The sequence below is a fragment of the Saccoglossus kowalevskii genome, chromosome 2, assembly GCF_978046115.1.
Source record: "Saccoglossus kowalevskii chromosome 2, keSacKowa6.1, whole genome shotgun sequence".
Classification (NCBI taxonomy): domain Eukaryota; kingdom Metazoa; phylum Hemichordata; class Enteropneusta; family Harrimaniidae; genus Saccoglossus; species Saccoglossus kowalevskii.
This window is the reverse complement of record NC_140642.1, coordinates 36,933,863-36,954,088: the sequence shown is the minus strand read 5'-3', so window position 1 is coordinate 36,954,088 and position 20,226 is coordinate 36,933,863. Positions and strand designations below refer to the sequence as shown.

Here is a 20,226-nt window from a genome sequence, read left to right as displayed (position 1 = left end):
TTGTTGTACGTATTATGTTCTTGCGTGCGTTTCCCTGTGTACTGTTTATTGGGAATCTATTTTCGTTTCAAGTATTAATAAAACTGAATGTAAAAGTAACGATGAGCATTCTAAGATGCTGGGTCTGGATAACGTCGCATTCAGTTTCATCGAAAATACAAGAAGAGATCTACCACCAACCAACAGAATGGTGAACAATGAGAACAAAGATAACTACTGTGCGTTAATTAATGCCTTTGGACTGGACACCACGGCACATGGCGTACTCCGTATTGCCGGTGCCAAGTCCTTCTTCGGTAAGATATTCTGGTCAGTGATATTTCTAGTGGCGGTAGGTGCGTTTATTAGACAGTTATATTTGCTCCTCGACCAGTACTTCGAATATCCGATTAACGTTAAGAAGGAAGTGATCTCTGAAACCATGTTGGAGTTTCCATCAGTGACGATATGTAATACAAACAAAGTAAGGAAGTCTGCATTGTTGACGAGTGATCACGCACAGCATGTAGAAGCTATGGAAGGAACAGAGATTCTGCCGTATTATGGTAAGCACATAGGCCAAACTCCGGCAACTCTCTATGTCCGTTTATTTGAGACAACCTAATGTTTCGCCCATACATTTGTATAGAAATCCACAGCCCACAAAATCTTTCACAACGAGTAATTTAAACTCATCAAAGCTAATGCCATGTATATTTCTTTTCAGTTCCATGCTTAGAACAAGATTTCATATGTAGTAATGGTGTCACGTGCTTGAAATCATATTTGGTATGTGATGGAGCCAAGCAATGCCCGGATGGTAGTGACGAAGACGGCTGTAATTATGGTAATTTGCTTAATTATTCATTATACGTAAAAACGTGATATACGTGTATATATCCATGTTATATGTTCGATGTTTCGTTATTAGGGACGTGTGGTAAAGATCAGTTAAAATGTATGAAAGGAAGCTCCTTTGGATTGTGTATTGATTTAAATAAGCAGTGTGATGGCAATGCTGACTGTTATGATGGGCAGGATGAACAAAACTGTGGCAAGTACAAAAAAACTAATATAACTTGGCAAAGTGTTCCAGTTATTCAAATATTAAATCATTTTTATTTCAGAATAGAGTCGTGAACACTGTTCAGAACAAGAAAGTCGTTACTCTTGTTGCTGCTATAGCAACAATAGTTATTGAATATGTTAATGACTAGCAGCAACACGTGACATGACGAGAGTTCAATAATATACTAGTATTCACATTAAAATGTTTTCATGTTTGCAGGCAACCATATAGTGATATAATAATATAGATATATAATAACATCAAACTAGTATTATACAATATTTCTTTACTCGACATTTTTCGATAAAAATTGGTAATGATAGGGTCGGGTTGCATATACGTTATACGTATCTTACAACCACAACCCTATCGCCACTAGACTATCTCGCCCAAATTTGTATGCACTTTTTTCTTATATTTTTCAATATTTCTTGAAATGACTTCTAATTTTGGAACCATCAGACAAAATTTGAGTACATTTTCCAACCTTCTTAAGGAAAGTGCAGATTAAAACTATTTTGTGCATTTATGACGAAAAGTGGGAACTGGAGGTGAAAAGGGTAATACTGTTATTATTACATAATTCAGACTTTACAAATATATTTACTCTTGGCGTAACAACAGTATTCCCTTCATCTTTATAAATATTTTAAAATTTCAATGGCAGTTGAATCAAATCAGCCAATCAACGACCACAGTGTGCAACGACTTCATAATAAAATGCTCCAATGTTATTCAATCGGCCAATATGAACCTCTCGTCTCGGTTTTAATTGTGAAATTTATAAATATTTATAAATATGAAAGAAATGCCTTTGTTGCACCGAGAGTATATCAAGTTTTATAATCGACACAATCACTATTTACTAAAACAATAATTGAAAGCTTGTCAAAGGTACAGCCCATACAATATTGTATCAATAACAACCTGTCGTTAAACGTGTGACCTGTGTTTATCTATTCCGGAAGACGACAAATGTGACTTCTTATATTCAGAGTAATGCCACTATGTTTATAATAATCATCGGATGCATTGTCTAACTTTCTTTGAGTCAATCAATATCATGGCTTTATTTTGGCTCATTTATCTAATTTAAAACCGTGTTACTATACAATTGGGGAGTTAGACCGATTTTCGCTGTAAATATTTTCACAGTATGCTCGCCACCACAGTTTGAATGCATATTTCCTGGCGAGAACGGCAAATGCTTAAACACTGAATTAGTGTGTGATGGACACAATCATTGTGCCGATGGCGCAGATGAAATATATTGCGGTAAGTGAGTATCTTAAGGCACATATCCACCATACTAATTATTATTCTATTGCACAGAATAGAGTGGTCAGACAGTTTTACCCTACTGTAAATCTGAGTAATCGCTTCACCAAAAATCAGACTGATAGTGATAAAACAAAGTGCACATATTGTTGACTAATGAACGATTAACTACGGAGTTTGACACGAAACGTTCTGCATGCTATTTGCATGCGCACATGCCAGAAGCTTATGAATTATATTCTACTTTCAAAAGCTACGAAAAATCAGGTCTGTTATCTAGGTAAACTGTACTACATTAGCATGTTTGTTTCTCTAATTGTATGTGAAAAAAAAAATGGGATATTTCTAAATACGATATGCAATTAGCTAAATTACACATGTTATAATACGCAAAATAGCTAATTTGAATAGTAATTTGTTTTGAAATGTTGACATTCATATGGGACCCCCATGGTGTCATTTAGACGAACAAAGGTTCACTGTTGTTTTCAACAAGCTTGACATCTCTGGGTTACATAGTCATGTGATATCAAACTCCATTATTATTTATTTTTATTTCAAGGCTTTTCTATTGACAAAACATGCGCTAAACAATCGTAAAGTTGTTGCCAAATGAATCGAAACACTAATGGGGGACAAAGTGCGATCACTCTTCACATGTGGAAAACAGTACTGACTGTCACACTGGGAAAAAGTTTGTTGCCATGTAGGTGGGGACAAATATTAACTCACAATTTTCTAATTCTCCACCCAATATTACATCATACAAGTATATCAGTCACTGTGATTTGTTTTATGTTCATAGCGTTATCCCATGGAATAATTTGTGATGGAGATCATCACATCTCTTCATCCTGGGTTTGTGATCACGTGGTGGACTGTCATGATTTTCTGGATGAGCATCGGTGTTACCTGAAAGGTAGGTAATTATGGCTATTAGAGACGTTGTTACATGAAAAGTAGATATGAGTTTATGTCACCTGAAACGTAGATATGAGTTCGTGTTACCTGAAAGGTAGATATAGGTTCATGTTACCTGAAACGTAGATATGAGTTCATGTTACATAAAACGTAGATATAAGTTCGTATTTTTGTGTTTATAAACGATGTTTGTATGGTGTCTTTAAATCTGGAAAATCGCGCTGCCAATGTAAACATTATTTTACTATGTTTATTTTGTCTGAACGCACAGCGCCATGTTTTGAAGAAGAATTCACTTGTGACAACAGTGATTGTATCGCGGAAGACAAATGGTGCAATAGAATGAATGACTGCGGTGATTGGAGCGATGAACGCAATTGTACTTACGGTAAAGTATGCTCTATCATGAAATTAAACTAATTATTGCATTGTGTTTGTTTTAAAAAGTGATAAAACAAAGCTACTATGGAATTGTTTTTGAAATATCTATTTTTGAATATTATTTGGTCAATTTTATAAAGCTGTGTCTGTACATAAAAAAGTGCACATTGTTATGCTGACTAAACTGAAAAATTATGAGTACGTTTCCACATTAGGCTATTATTTCACGGTGTGTTCGATACATCGGGGATGTGGTTTGGTCCACAAAATGAGAGGGCGCTCACACTGTGTTCAGATAATGAACCCGGATTAACGTAATTGATTTCGTGAAATCATTTTAACTATTATTATAAACAGAAAACGCCTGCCCAGACGCAATAGTGATGTGTTATGACGCTACCTGTGTTACTAATATAAAACATTGTGGTGTCTACGCGGGATGCGGTGATAAATCGAATGAAAATAGTTGTACAACTGCAGGTAATGGACATTTGTTACCACGTGATACTTGAATTATCCTTTTTGGTCGATACAAGTGCTAAGATGGAAAATGTAAATTAAGCAATTTCATATGCAATAATCTAATCATCGTCCGTAATATCCGAATAAGGACTTTTTTCTTCACTATTCTTTTTAACATACAAGCACACACAGTATATACAGTATATAACCGTCTTAAAAACTATTAATATTAAAGCGAGAGGGTCGTCACCTGCGCACGCGTGGGAATTGAGTCCCAAGCGACGATAACAACATACGCTAAAACGCAAAGGCTCACGGGTAAACGCTTGTTCGCATGCATTCGACATGTGGACAAACACAGCTTTCTTTGCTTATAACCATTGTATAATGTAAAGTGTATTTGAATTCAGCTTATACTTATATATGCAATAAATTACGTAATGCTGTGTCCCGTTATATAATAGTCAACCCTCGTGGTATATGTCGTTCGTCTGTGTAACATCATACAATTGGTGTCAAATCTCGCTGTGTTGAAAATTATAATGCTATATTTCTAGTATCGCATCGTTTGCACTATTGGTGCAGTTACTAACTGGTGCATTTTTATTTTCAGTTCCCTGCCCCGAGACATTTGTTCGATGCGATGATGGATCCTGCCGAGATAGATGGATCGGATGTCCGGATAATATCACGGGTAACTGAAAATATACTATGGGTGTCCAGATAAGGTCACGGGTAACTAGATAGATGGAATGGGTGATTAGATAGGATCACGGGCAACTAGATAGTTAGAATGCGTGAGGATTAGATAGGATCACGGGTGACTAGATAGATGGAATGGGTGATTAGATAGGATCACGGATGACTAGATAGATGGAATGGGTGATTAGATAGGATCACAGGTAACTAGATAGATAGAATGGGTGATTAGATAAGATCACGGGCAACTAGATAGATGGAATGGGTGATTAGATAAGATCACGGGTAACTAGATAGATAGAATAGGTGATTAGATAAGATCACAGGCAACTAGATAGTTAGAATGGGTGAGGATTAGATAGGATCACGGGTGACTAGATAGATGGAATGGGTGATTAGATAGGATCACGGGTGACTAGATAGATGGAATGGGTGATTAGATAGGATCACAGGTAACTAGATAGATAGAATGGGTGATTAGATAAGATCACAGGCAACTAGATAGATGGAATGGGTGATTAGATAAGATCACAGGAAACTAGATAGATGGAACGGGTGATTATATAAGATCATGGGTAACTAGATAGATGGAATGGGTGATTAGATAGGATCACGGGTAACTAGATAGATGGAATGGGTGATTAGATAAGATCACGGGTAACTAGATAGATGGAATGGGTGATTAGATAGGATCACAGGTAACTAGATAGTTAGAATGGGTGATTAGATAAGATCACGGGTAACTAGATAGTTAGAATGGGTGATTAGGTAAGATCACGGGTAACTAGATAGTTAGAATGGGTGAGGATTAGATAGGATCACGGGTGACTAGATAGATGGAATGGGGGATTAGATAAGATCACAGGTAACTAGATAGATGGAATGGGTGATTATATAGGATCACGGGTGACTAGATAGATGGAATGGGTGATTAGATAAGATCACGGGTAACTAGATAGATGGAATGGATGATTAGATAAGATCACAGGTAACTAGATAGATAGAATGGGTGAGGATTAGATAGGATCACGGGTGACTAGATAGTTAGAATGGGTGATTAGATAAGATCACGGGTAACTAGATAGATGGAATGGGTGATTAGATAGGATCACGGGTAACTAGATAGTTAGAATGGGTGATTAGATAAGATCACAGGAAACTAGATAGATGGAATGGGTGATTATATAGGATCACGGGTGACTAGATAGATGGAATGGGTGATTAGATAAGATCACAGGTAACTAGATAGTTAGAATGGGTGATTAGATAAGATCACAGGTAACTAGATAGTTAGAATGGGTGATTAGATAAGATCACGGGTAACTAGATATATGGAATGGGTGATTAGATAGGATCACGGGTAACTAGATAGTTAGAATGGGTGATTAGATACGATCACAGGAAACTAGATAGATGGAATGGGTGATTATATAGGATCACGGGTGACTAGATAGATGGAATGGGTGATTAGATAAGATCACGGGTAACTAGATAGATAGAATGGGTGATTAGATAAGATCACAGGTAACTAGATAGATAGAATGGGTGATTAGATAAGATCACAGGTAACTAGATAGATAGAATGGGTGATTAGATAGGATCACGGGTAACTAGATAGATGGAATGGGTGATTAGATAGGATCACGGGTAACTAGATAGTTAGAATGGGTGATTAGATACGATCACAGGAAACTAGATAGATGGAATGGGTGATTATATAGGATCACGGGTGACTAGATAGATGGAATGGGTGATTAGATAAGATCACGGGTAACTAGATAGATAGAATGGGTGATTAGATAAGATCACAGGTAACTAGATAGATAGAATGGGTGATTAGATAAGATCACAGGTAACTAGATAGATAGAATGGGTGATTAGATAGGATCACGGGTAACTAGATAGTTAGAATGGGTGATTAGATAGGATCACGGGTGACTAGATAAATGGAATGTGTGATTAGATAAGATCACGGGTAACTAGATAGATGGAATGTGTGATTAGATAGGATCACGGGTAACTAGATAGATGGAATGGGTGATTAGATAGGATCACGGGCAACTAGATAGATGGAATGGGTGATTAGGTAGGATCACGGGCAACTAGATAGATGGAATGGGTGATTAGATAAGATCACGGGCAACTAGATAGTTAGAATGGGTGGTTAGATAGGATCACGGGTAACTAGATAGATAGAATGGGTGATTAGATAGAATCACGGGTAACTAGATAGTTAGAATGGGTGATTAGATAGGATCACGGGTAACTAGATAGATGGAATGGGTGATTAGATAAGATCACGGGTAACTAGATAGATGGAATGTGTGATTAGATAGGATCACGGGTGACTAGATAAATGGAATGTGTGATTAGATAAGATCACGGGTAACTAGATAGATGGAATGTGTGATTAGATAGGATCACGGGTAACTAGATAGATGGAATGGGTGATTAGATAGGATCACGGGCAACTAGATAGATGGAATGGGTGATTAGGTAGGATCACGGGCAACTAGATAGATGGAATGGGTGATTAGATAAGATCACGGGCAACTAGATAGTTAGAATGGGTGGTTAGATAGGATCACGGGTAACTAGATAGATAGAATGGGTGATTAGATAGGATCACGGGCAACTAGATAGATGGAATGGGTGATTAGATAGGATCTAGATAGCAAACCATTACGATACTACAAAACTACACTAATTTTACATACATATTTTATATTCATTTTGCAGTCGATTTCTCTTTGTTATCTAATTCACCTCCGGCGTTTCTCGAGTTTCCAGGAAAATACTTCCCGGGGCATTTTTCGCATAATATCACTTCAACTAGTATAGAAGACTGTATGGTTATATGTATACAGGAATTAAATAATTCGTGTTTATCTGTGAATTACTGGAGCAACACTACAACATGTGAACTTAACACTGATAGTCACATTACTACTGAATCTGGTCTTTATAATGTTGATACCACATCACGCTCTACATATTTGTTGAATCTTAAAGGTATGTATGTCAATTCTGATTATACTCCCCGCATTACCTATGCAGAACGCAATGTAAGTGACGTCATATAAAACATGTCTCAGCCCCCAGGTACAATTTGATATATGTTCTGTACTGGAGGAATTTAGGAAAATTTAAATACATAGAAAACAGAGTAGGTAAAGTGAATAACCCACAAGAAATGGGATAGAGACAATAGGGAAATAATAAAGACAGTGTGGGAAACTGTGCGTATTTTGAGCATGTTTATATGTTGTTTCGAGATTGTGTCTTGTTCTTGAATAAAAATATTAGGTTATGGTTTTGTCATGATTTATATTTCAGTCAGTTTGACAGTGGTTGCCATGACATATACTGATAAAGGTTCATGACAAGACCAGATGGCGAGCTGGTCGAAATCAACCAAAAACATCTTATGACTCTGCAGTTTTTAAGATACAATACAGTAGCTGTAATCCTAAACCAACTTTGTTTGCGATTCTAACTAAGGCGGTATCTTTGTGGAATGTTAGTGCAAGACTATTACCCCATAAATATTAGTTGGTGTTGACAATATATAGTAGTGTTTTTCTAGATAGCTTGACGAGTAATTAATTGATTATGATGTGTAAAACTTTCATGTGATTGGTTGTTTGTTGGAAGGCAAGGCCTTGGAGTTTCTTATACTGATTGTAATTGGTTAAGGAGTGACAAGAAATAAAGAGTGATTTAATGCTGTCTCGGGTGAAAACCAGGGACTTGGCAGAGAATCGTTTGGGAACATGAATGAAGCTCGTGTGTGTTTTTTGTCAGCCTAGCGTGGAAACGACCGAATCGCGGTTACCTAAGTGAAAGGTTTTTAACCATCAAAGATACCTATCACAGTTTATCGTAAAATAACGTTTTTAACGTTTTGTTTTGGCAGCAGTGTTCTTTCGAAGAAATGCTGAAAAATATATATGCGTCCAGGATTTCGTGTTTTCAGTATTTCGTTGAACTATGACATTATTAGTAATTTACAACACATCATACGCTAATGTCTTTAACAAAATACAACATCAAACAACATTATTTGAACAAATGCTCCAAGTTTTCCATGTTTCCTGTAAATTTCATTATTTTATTAAATATATAAATAAAAAAATCAGTGCTTCAAGCACACTCATTGAACAGTTCAGCTGTGTTTATATATACCTTACGAGGTATTTATCAAATTAACCAATATCGTAGTTCGGATGATTAATTGCAAATTGTGTTAAATTATTTAGTTAATATGTCTGTAAATGAATTACTGCTCGTAAGTTTAGACTGTAACGAGTGGACATTATTAGTGTAGCTCGCAATTCTGTCCGTAAACCATGTGAATGTTACCAAACTAACTTGACTTATTATAAATGCTTCCACAATTAAGGATATAGACTATGTGCATGTATAATAATTGTAATTAATTGTTATCTTAACCCCATAGCAAACTATCCGTACACGGAGTTTACACGCCATAACGGTAAAGCCTTACTCTACGCATACGAAGTGAAGCTGACAAATGTTGACGAAGCCCAGTGTTTATCGTCATGTTTGACGGAAAGGCGATTCTTGTGTAGATCTGTGGATTATTGGATTACGGGAAGGATATGCTACATTAATTCACAAACAAAGTGGTCAAGCCAAATTGAATTAAAACACAGCAACCACTACGTTCACTTTGAAGTCATTAAAGGTGAGCAGATGTCAAAATCGTGAATTGTGAAAGAAGGATTAGCCAGACGAAAAGTTGATTAACAACATTTGACAGTAGTCCCCGTACGTGGAAATAAATGTCTATCATCCACACGCAAACACCAACAGTAAATATTTGAATTTACTCTATTCTATCGTATTTCAGAAATATTTCCGTACAACCAGTTCAAGACATACAAGGGATACACATCTACAATTCCTCGTGACGTCACCTATTATAGTGTATCGACTTTAGAGGAGTGTTTGTTTTTGTGTCTAAAGAATCCATTATTGGATTGTCAATCAATCGATTACTATTTAATGGGCACTTGTTACCATAATGGTCCAGCCAATACCAACATTACCACAAACATTATTCCCAATAATCAATATATACATGCGCAGTTTGTTCCAGGTAAGTGCTATTAATATTAATATTTAAATAACTACATGTATAAATAGTCAATGCACAATGGTCGCTGATAGATATAACGATTTATTATATATATTGTGGGTTGCAGCATTGAACCAAAATATTGATATTGAATTTGTTTTCATGTTACAGAAGAAAATCGATTGCAACATTACACCGTGCGCTAATGTGAGAAAAAAGAATGTGAAACAAATTTGTAACATAATAAAGTAAAATAAAAATATTACAAGATGAAGATTATTTTTATATATTGTTTTTTTTCAACAATCCCCAGAACCACTCGAAGTATATATCGACCGAATTATATAATTTATATATTATTCAAACATGCTTTTTGGTTGTAATGTACTGATATGTTTAAGCAATAACAACATCTATCTGTACGCCAGATGTTTTGGATTATTTAACTAGTCACCTTGTGATGCATTGCGTATATTATAAGATCTACATCATGTGTATATGCATACAATTTGCATTGCCACTTTGTATAATCTGTAGAAAACCTCTCACTGACCCATGTAATCACCATAAGCCGGAGGGATTTGTAGTGCGTACAGTTCATAAGAAATCTCACCGACAGTATTTTCACATCGTATTCAGTGATTACAATAATTAATGACAGATCACAATATAAACAAAATTGGCTTGCAACTGTAAAATAACTTACATGTACAATATAAATAATTCAACAATGAGAAAATATATTAATACATTTAATTTGTTCAACTATTTTACAGATTTCCCTGTAAACCAGTTCAATCGTACAGTGTCACGTGCTTTGATTGCGTACAACGATATTATACTACGCGGGGAGTGTTTACGGTCTTGTTTGCGTGGACCCCCGTTTATTTGTCATTCGGTGGACCACATCGTACCTGACAACTCTTGTTACATGAGCGTAGAGACATGGGTAACAACGGGAACCGAACTGGGAGTATTCTATAAAACAAACTATTGGCAAAGTATACAAGGTATAATTATGTATGCAGAGGTGTACAACCACGTCCAGTATCGTCACATGATGTTATGTATACAACTAATAACGTTCTTCTCATGTTTCTTAGCGGAATGTTTAGAAGGTGATTTTGCATGTGAGCATGGTTGGACATGCCTGAAAAGTTGGCTCGTTTGTGACGGTAAAATCCACTGTCCCGATGGCAGCGACGAACTTCGTTGCAGTAATGGTGAGTGAATACGTAATTAAAGTATAGAACTTATCAATATACTCACGTGACATGCGTACGTCACATCGTTCATGATAGGACATTGAATTATTGGCCCTGGGTAAGGTCACCATACTTACTGTTATAATTAATAAACGTATGTTATACGTCTGATATATGCTATAAGCCTGACACACATTATACTAACTCAATTGGCTTACGTTTAACACAGACTGTGGTGTAGATGAATTCAGATGCGAGGATGGCGGAATACATGGAATGTGTATCAGTAATGATCTAGTATGTGATGGGTACAACCATTGCCATGCTGGTACTGACGAATCTGAGAAAACATGCAGTAAGTATATATCATAATATAAGTATATATGTGATTGGTCGAATGGTGAATTATCCAATCTGTCGTGTCGTGATTCGAGTTATGTTATTTGTGCTGTTAGTTGCAATGCATTAACTCATTATCGCTCCAAGAAATGTAGTTAAAGTTAACTAGTTTTATATTACTTTCTACCATATATTTCAGCGTCTTCCTCGAACTGAGAAAGAGGTGCAGTCACTGGGTCTGAGTTAAGATGTTATAATATCATGATTTTATTAATTTCAGTTGTTTGTCGTGGTTTCAAATGCGATAGTGGGGAGTGTCTACATGCGTCTCTCCAATGTGATGGTATTATCGACTGTGTCGATAACAGTGATGAACGCGGTTGTCAAATAGGTAAGGTGATAGTAAAACATAATTTGCAATTCTATTTATCTCTAATAGTTTATATCAAGTATTTAGCATACACACGATACATGGATGTCGTTGTAAATATGGATACGGAAAAGCTAAATATTCCCATTGTTTCTATAATTTGAGTAGCTTGAAATCCAGACATTCTGAGTACACTCACAAATGGTCTGGTGAACCGCTATGTAACTACGTAGTCGGCGAACAATTCTGTGTCATCACTGATTGGCTGTCTCTATGACTTAAGTACATTACCATGGGAACTCGCACGCGCATACTATCTCTTACGCAAAGCCCGCCCATAACACGTTACACCGAGTCCATGTTTTGTAGATTTTTTCAAAATCGTACGATTATAGATGCCATCTAGTCTATAATTCGAGACTCGTTATTTACATGATCAAATCGTCCATGAATTTGAAGGTGAGCAAATAATCGTTTTGCCAGGGAACCACCGATTGGAGCTATCAACAGTCCAGAACCTTCAGCAGAACACGTGACTTAAACATAGCTAAGCCTCAACAAAGTTCAAGAATTATCATGACTTAGTTTTATAATGCAATCATTGTGTGTTTTTAGATAAGTGTGAAGACAAATTCCGCTGTGTTAATTTGAAATGCATAAATCTGTATCATCGATGTGATTATGTAAATGACTGTGGTGATTGGAGTGATGAATGGGGCTGTAATTATCGTAAGTAATTAGCGATTACGCGCACATGTGTTACACACGTGGTTCGGCATATGATAGTCATGCTATACATCGAACTTGAATATCACACTGCGAGATTTTCGTCAGTAATTCTTTCAACTTGTAATTAGTTCCATACATACACAATTAAACTGTGATATATACATTCACCATGCAGGCAGAGAATGTTACACGACCAGAAATGGCATTGACTACAGAGGAAACATCTACCGGACTGTAAGTGGTAGGATATGTCAGAAATGGTCTGATCAATTTCCGCACCGACATCAGATGAAGCCTGAAAACCACCGCCCTACTAAAGGATTAGGTGATCATAATTACTGCAGAAACCCAAATGGCGACAAGAAACCTTGGTGCTATACAACTGACCCGGATGTCAGGCGTGAAAGTTGCAATGCTGGTGTATATAGAAACATATGTACAAAAGGTAGCATGTATACAATAATATGCACTTAATTATCATGATGTGATGACACATGGCAAATATCTTGATATAGCTATGTACGCTGGTGAACATATATGAAATGAACTGAACGAAAACACAGCAAAAGACAGATAAGGCAAAATGGCATGTAAAACATTGTAATCACGTTGTGCCAATACTTTTAAATTGAAGTTTGTATACATCCTCTAATGGATCCACACATTTATTTCGAGTCTTATTTGTTTTAGATTACTGTCCTAGTGACTCATTTATATGTGACGATGGTACATGTATCGACCCTTATTATCGATGTAATGCGCGCAATGACTGTCCTGATCGATCTGATGAAGTAAACTGCATTTCACAAGGTAACTTAATATTATGAGTGAAGGGCATGATGTATGTTAAATATGATGCGATAATCGGACATGATACGTGTTGTCCGCAGATCACGGGGATTACATAGTAAATACATGCTTTGATTGTTACGATGTTATATCACACCTTTCTGAATAGCATATTAGTGTATTATTGAAATTAAGTTGTTTACTTCAGAATTTGGCTTAGGATGCTATCGTAAAAAAGGAACTATGTATCATGGGTTTATTTATTACAAATGTCCCATATTCTTTCATAAACACCCCCGAATACTACTGTGACCTATTACAAACTTGGTCCTCAATAACAACAATAAGGAAAGATATGCCAACCACATACAATGAAGTATGTCAAGAACCCCTCCTATATAATAAACTAGTCCTACACCCCATTCAAAATACACCACTTACCTTCACTCACTTCCGTGATGCTGGTATCACCAAAATTGGTGATCTTGTTTCACCCAACTCCTGGTTAGACAGTGATGCGCTACAAAATAAAATAACAATTTATTCAAAAAGACTGCTAAATATAGCGCTAGATATATCTCACAGGGCAATCCCCGCAAAATTCCAAGAAATTCTTGCTAATTACGCTGAAAATGACACCCAAGATGCAGAAATCCGCTACTCGTTGGAACTAATATACAGAGACGATGCAGATGACATTATACTGAACTGCCCACTGTACAAGCTCACCAAGGGGGCCATTTATAAATACTTGATACATGCAAGTCAACTGTCAAAACACCAGAACAACTACAACATTTGGACAGATATTCTTTCATTACAGAACGCACATACACCCATATACAGTGACTTCTATATCACACCGATCACACAAAAAGATGGAGACCTTCAGTGGCGCCTCCTGCACGGCGCTTACCCCACAGGAGGGTTTCTACTAAAATCAAAACTACAAACCACTGACAACTGTGCATTCTGTGGTGAAAAAGGCGACCTGATTCACACATTCTGTGAATGCATCAGACTTAATCCACTTTTTAATACACTCAAAACAATTATGCACAGGCTGACTGGTCATAACAGCATTTCTTTGGCACACTACATTCTCGGGTCACCAAGAAATAAAACAATCACAGATATACATCGTCTGTCTTGTTATTTATTTACCTCTGTGAAAGCAGCTATACACATCACCCGCTTTAACAAAATCAGAAATTCACCACAGAATAATGCAGTGCAGTGCTTCAAATCCCGTCTGAGACGCAGAGTCAAAGATGAGTACAATTACCACCTACTGGTGAAATCCATGGACCTATTCCAAACAAAATGGTGTGTAAATGATGCTTTGTCTACACTGAATGGACTGGAATTACAGTTCCCTGACTATATTGAAGATGGCTGAACTAGATGGAAACTATTGGCAAAGGGACGAGCACACGCGTTATCATTAATTTTCGTACTCAATAATTCCAATTTTTAATTTATCACTACTATTTGTACTTTTGATTCTCGTTATATTACTTTAAACATTTCGCACTTACTCGCTTATATTAAGTCATTTTTTGTTTCAATCCATATTATTCTAATTATAGTTTCATTCAATATAATTTCACTCGTTCCTTTCCCATCGCTATGCGAGTTTTTAACATGTATATAGAACTGTAAATATTTTTAATACTCGAGTAATAAAAAACAGAAATGTTAAATGTAATGCGATAATCGGACATGATATGTGTTGCCGCAGATCACGAGGATTACATAGTAAATACATGCTTTGATTGTTACGATGTTATATCACACCTTTCTGAATAGCATATTAGTGTATTATTCAAATTAAGTTGTTTACTTCAGAATTTGGCTTAGGATGCTATCGTAAAAAGGGAACTCTGTATCGTGGGTTTGCTGCTAATGTCACGTCTGGTTTACCGTGTATTCCTTGGGAGAATTCCATGTCTAAATATACACCTCAGAAGAAACCAAATTCAGGTGAAGTTGCATTTAATTAATTACTATTGATTAATGATTAACTATTGTTGCCAAGACAGAAATATTCAGCTTAGTGCCATACTAAGATGTAGTTTATCTTATTGTGAAATTACACTGAATCTCAGACAACTAATAAATATAATTGTCTGAGACTGACTGTATACGTGTCTAATTCACCAGGTTTGGAAGGCGCTTACTGTCGCAATCCCGACAAAGAGTATATTCGACCATGGTGTTTCCATGTTGACGATTCACAAGATAAGATTGGATGGTCATACTGTGATATTCCCCATTGCAGTGATGGTAATTATTTACAGTCGCATTGGCCGTGAACTCGTAATGTGTACTGACAATAGAGACGGTTCAAGATGCGCACGACTGATTTATTGCTGTTAACGCTGTCTTTAAGTTGCAGTAATATAATTGGGAGTTTTAAGTAAAGCACACGATACTTCTTGTTACAACCAATGTCTTAAATTGATATTACAATATTCTGTTATGCAGTTCGTGGTGTTCGGAAGAATGACAGTTTACCACTCAATTGGTCTCACCCTTACTTCAATTTAATAAACGACACAGAGTTGTTCAATACATTTGAGACCAGGTTCTACGCATCGCCTGGTTTTGAACGTGTCAAGGGTGAAACATCGCCGGATTGGTACGGGTTTATGACGTTCAGTTCCAATCCTGATTACAGTGATTTGGAGCAAGTGTTCAAGATAAAACCAGACGAGACTGTGATGTATGGACACCAAGCGCAGGATTTTATACTCCATTGCTCATTCAATCAAAGACAATGTTATTATACGTAAGTCTGTTGATTACCTTTGCATTCACACTATGTAAAATATCACTTTTAAGAACAAGGTAAAACATAAAATCTGTAAACATTATTTTGTATTTTGCTTTTTCTTGACTATTCCACGCATTTCATTTTGAGAGTATTTATGGTTCTTATCACTTGAGCAAACATACCAACACTATAACTAACAATCCAAGAACAAACACAATATTCTAATTCAGTGATTGTATATTGATTACAAATCTAACTTAATTTAGTTAATTTGACATTACCTACCCATAATCTGAACATAGTCGTATGAAAGTGTCAGAGGATTTTAACTCACACATTTCCAATGTGTGAATGCAACTTTATCGAAAAACTTTTTTTTTCATTGAAGTCAACGTTTTCTTTGGTATTCGATTTCCCCGTTTAAAAGTGGGAATTAATATTAATTTTGGGTTGAAAATTGCGTTTTTCAAATTTATTTCATAATTGATGGAATAGGCATTTAAAATTCACATTTTATTGCAAGAGATAGATTGGATGTGCATACAACCTATGTACAACATATGTCACTTTACAATGTTGATTCATGGCATATGATAGTAGTTCTTTCATTGTTACATTTTGCTATACGCATTTTTAACCAATTTTGAATATTGTTTACTTCAGTGACTTCCGTATATTCACTAATGACAAGTATGGTAACTGCTTTACCTTCAACCACGGTACAAATAATACAGAGATATTGAATTCAACACAGGCAGGATCGTCTTACGGTAATTATACTATTTTAAAGGGCGGTGGTCGTCGCGTCGCGCATGTGCGAAATTTGTGTTGATAAACATTGATTTCCCCACAGTCCAATGCGCTCTTCTAATAAAAATCGCGAGTAAGATGTTTGACCTGGGTGCAACGTGCAATAATTACCGCCGACGAATCCTTCCACACCTTCCAATCACCAAAGAATTTACCTAATTAAAACTTGGTAACGTCTCGGTTTGTACTCGATAGTCTTTGTTCATACGAATCCCATACCATGCGCGTACGTGGCGCAACGACCACCGCCCTTTAATACATTCGCTACTTCGTAGTTATCTTTCATTTGCCATCTATAAGACGTATCTCAAGCTGTTTTTCATAACTAATTCAAGCGTGCTTTTTAAAAATTATTTTGTCAGGTTTGCGTCTAACCCTATTTACTGAGCAGAATGAATATATAAGCATATTTGGACAGGATTCCGGTGTACGAGTGTCCATACATGACCATAGGGTGGAACCATTCCCAGAGGAAGATGGTTTGACAGTTAGACCAGGATCTGTAACTTCTGTTTCCATGAAGCAGGTCAGTTAAGATTAAATAAAACCATAAGAAATGCGACGAATTGATAACTTCAAATATATTTTATGACGGATATCTGAGTGATTTTAATTGTTTTACTGGCAGGGTAAAATACAGCGACTAGGACATCCTTACGGCAACTGTAGTGATGGACATGACTGGTCAGATAACGGATATATGTACACTTTGAAGGTATTAGTTATAACAATGGTTTATATTTCTAAGTCATATAACATATACAGCGTATTTAACGTGCAATATGAGTGGCACTGTGTCAGCGACATTCGTTGTACATATTCAATAACGTTACTATGTTTACGTTATAACAATGTTTTGTTTTTTCTAAGTCGTGTCAACACAGGTGTATACAACATGCCTTGTTAACTGAATGTGGATGCGTGGATAGATCAACGAATGATGATCGACCTCGGTGTATGGTGTTAAACCAAACTCAAGGTAATAAATCCTAACAGAGGCAATAGTATTCATTTGTTTTGTTTTCTTCATAAACATTAACAATGTCAACCATTGGTGTAGCGGTCATATACTAGAGGTAATATGCGATAGATTGTTGTAAATGTAAGTATACAGCACCTCGCCACACTTGCAATGCAGACTTTTACTTCTGTTATAAAATCTTTTTGGCATAGAACCACCAAGAAAGCTTTAAGAACACTAGCTGCGTGATTTTGTTTGGAAAGTTTCCTATATCGAATTATTTATTTGACAAGGAAATAAGGATAACTTTGAGTATTGGGTATTCAAAATGTGCGTGTTAGATATTCAGTATCAAATGATAATATTATTATAATGGTGGAAATTTATTCTACCACTTCTTAGAATACCGTAGCTTTACTTGAGACGACAGGAAATGCTCCTGCAATACATTTTATTGTACGATACTGTGATTTGAAGTTATGTGTATTTTCTTAGATCTGAAATAACTATCTGAGCCCAGGCGTAGTGTCCGTAATCAATGAACCCATACAATACATGCAATATGGTTCACCAAAAGACGTGGACACAAATACAGTCATTATTCAGCCATGTATCCAATGAATTCTGAGACGTCACTGTGTTTGTGTGCTTTGTTTACAGAGATATGCCGGCAATTCATTTATTTCCTATATCAACATGCACTATTGGACTGTGAGTGTCTGAAGTCATGTTCGTAAGTTCGTAAACATTTATACACTATAATACTAAGGACGAATGAATACACGTTTATCTTTCACAATACCATGTATTAAACTTGATTACATTAATGTAGAAACGGAATAAATATTGTCAAACAGCTGAATATACTAACGATTATGCATAATATAATCCACCGTATCTATATTTGATTGCTGCTTTTGTGTCCTACGATTATAACATTATTTCGAGATGTGGGAATCGTCAAACAAATTATTTGCATCCCTGCTTGCACTGTGCATGCCATTTGTATACATATTTTGTTCCAAATCTTCCGCACTGAGATATGTACTAATCTATTAATTTGTGTTCGTATTACAGTGAGTCTTGGTACGATAAAACAATATCCCAGTCATTTTGGCCGTCAGAAAGCTATCTCGTAAGTAAGCACATTGTCTGTAGAAACGAATCTGATAATAATGGCTATTTCATTTCATTACTGTCAGTTTTACCGAGCATTCTTGAAGAGTATCACACAACTTAGTGATTTGCATACCTAAGCATAGAGCAGCTAAATTTGAATAGTCACGTAAACATTTTCCCGGTGGACAAACACAAATATCTTACGACATACCTTACATACATGTCCTGTATTTTCAATCTACGACCACTATCATAGAAATTGATTATACAGCACTTTCTTTTACAGAAGCGTTTACTCAAAAGTCTGCATTCTGTGAATCGGAAAACGTCATTTATTAGAGACAGTGTTGACGCACAGTAAGTAACACGTGATACATAATGCATTTGATTGTACTATATAATATTGTGATTCGATCTTATTTTAATTTATTTATCTATTTTGTTTTATTTCAGACGAAACTTAGTTGGATTATCGATTTATTATGACGAGCTAAATTATGAGAAATTCACTGAAAACCCCAATTACATGGTAGGATAATTTTAGGATGATTCGTAATTGGTTAATTTGAATATGGATACATTTGCTGTAAAAATACGCGTTTTTAATTATAATCATTACAATTTTGTATTATGAGGTCATATTTACGTAGTGCAGTTTTGTTTTGTCTTGATATATTTATCATCTACGATCTTCCGCGATCCACACATCACGTGTTCTTTTTTTTCAAATTCACGAACATTTTTCTTTTGAAAGTGGAGTGGTGCATTGTCGTCATACACATTTACCCTATCATCGACTTGTACATGCGACATTAATTGAAGCAGTCAGTTTATCCTAGTGTCAATGTGTTTTACAAACGTCTATGGGAGTACATAATGTAATTGTCCACCATATAAACTTCCGGCCAAATTTCTCGACTTAGCATATGGTTTTATTTATGATTTTTTTCTCAGTATAAATCAACAATTATGTTAAACTTTTGAAACAAAAAACGTAATAATAAAACTCTTCCCTGGATCTCCATTCAGTCAGAAACAAATGAATATACTTTCTGGTACAAACTAACTTACATTTTATTCATTTATTTCAGATTGAAAAGTTATTTGGTGACATAGGAGGTTCCCTTGGCTTATATATCGGTCTATCACTTCTTACTGTCGTCGAATTTCTTGAACTGTTGTACCACGTGTTGCGTTATCTGTTGACAATTACGTTGAGAGCTATTTACCGTCGATGA

The 20,226-nt window shown here is 36.0% G+C and overlaps 1 protein-coding gene across 1 annotated transcript; it reads left to right on the top strand.

Annotated features, from left to right (window-relative positions):
- Positions 1-115: 115 nt before the first annotated feature.
- On the top strand, positions 116-20,226 carry LOC102808261 (uncharacterized). The gene is made up of 30 exons (XM_085505808.1): positions 116-545; positions 707-826; positions 911-1,033; positions 2,204-2,323; positions 3,132-3,245; positions 3,519-3,635; positions 3,986-4,108; positions 4,704-4,784; positions 7,529-7,801; positions 9,249-9,497; positions 9,663-9,911; positions 10,667-10,900; positions 10,994-11,113; positions 11,325-11,450; positions 11,715-11,825; positions 12,420-12,533; positions 12,709-12,978; positions 13,224-13,343; positions 15,171-15,305; positions 15,486-15,633; positions 15,835-16,113; positions 16,762-16,868; positions 17,271-17,434; positions 17,537-17,623; positions 17,779-17,887; positions 18,530-18,602; positions 18,947-19,004; positions 19,275-19,345; positions 19,442-19,517; positions 20,080-20,226. Exons 1-30 carry the CDS (start codon positions 116-118, stop codon positions 20,224-20,226), a joined length of 4,548 nt encoding a protein of 1,515 aa, XP_085361934.1.

Coding starts and splice junctions, on each gene's coding strand:
- LOC102808261 (XM_085505808.1), top strand. CDS start 116: ATGCTGGGTCTGGATAACGTCGCATTCAGTTTCATCGAAAATACAAGA. Junction 4,785..7,528: donor ATGTCCGGATAATATCACGG/GTAACTGAAAAT, acceptor TTCATTTTGCAG/TCGATTTCTCTTTGTTATCT. Junction 9,498..9,662: donor TCACTTTGAAGTCATTAAAG/GTGAGCAGATGT, acceptor ATCGTATTTCAG/AAATATTTCCGTACAACCAG.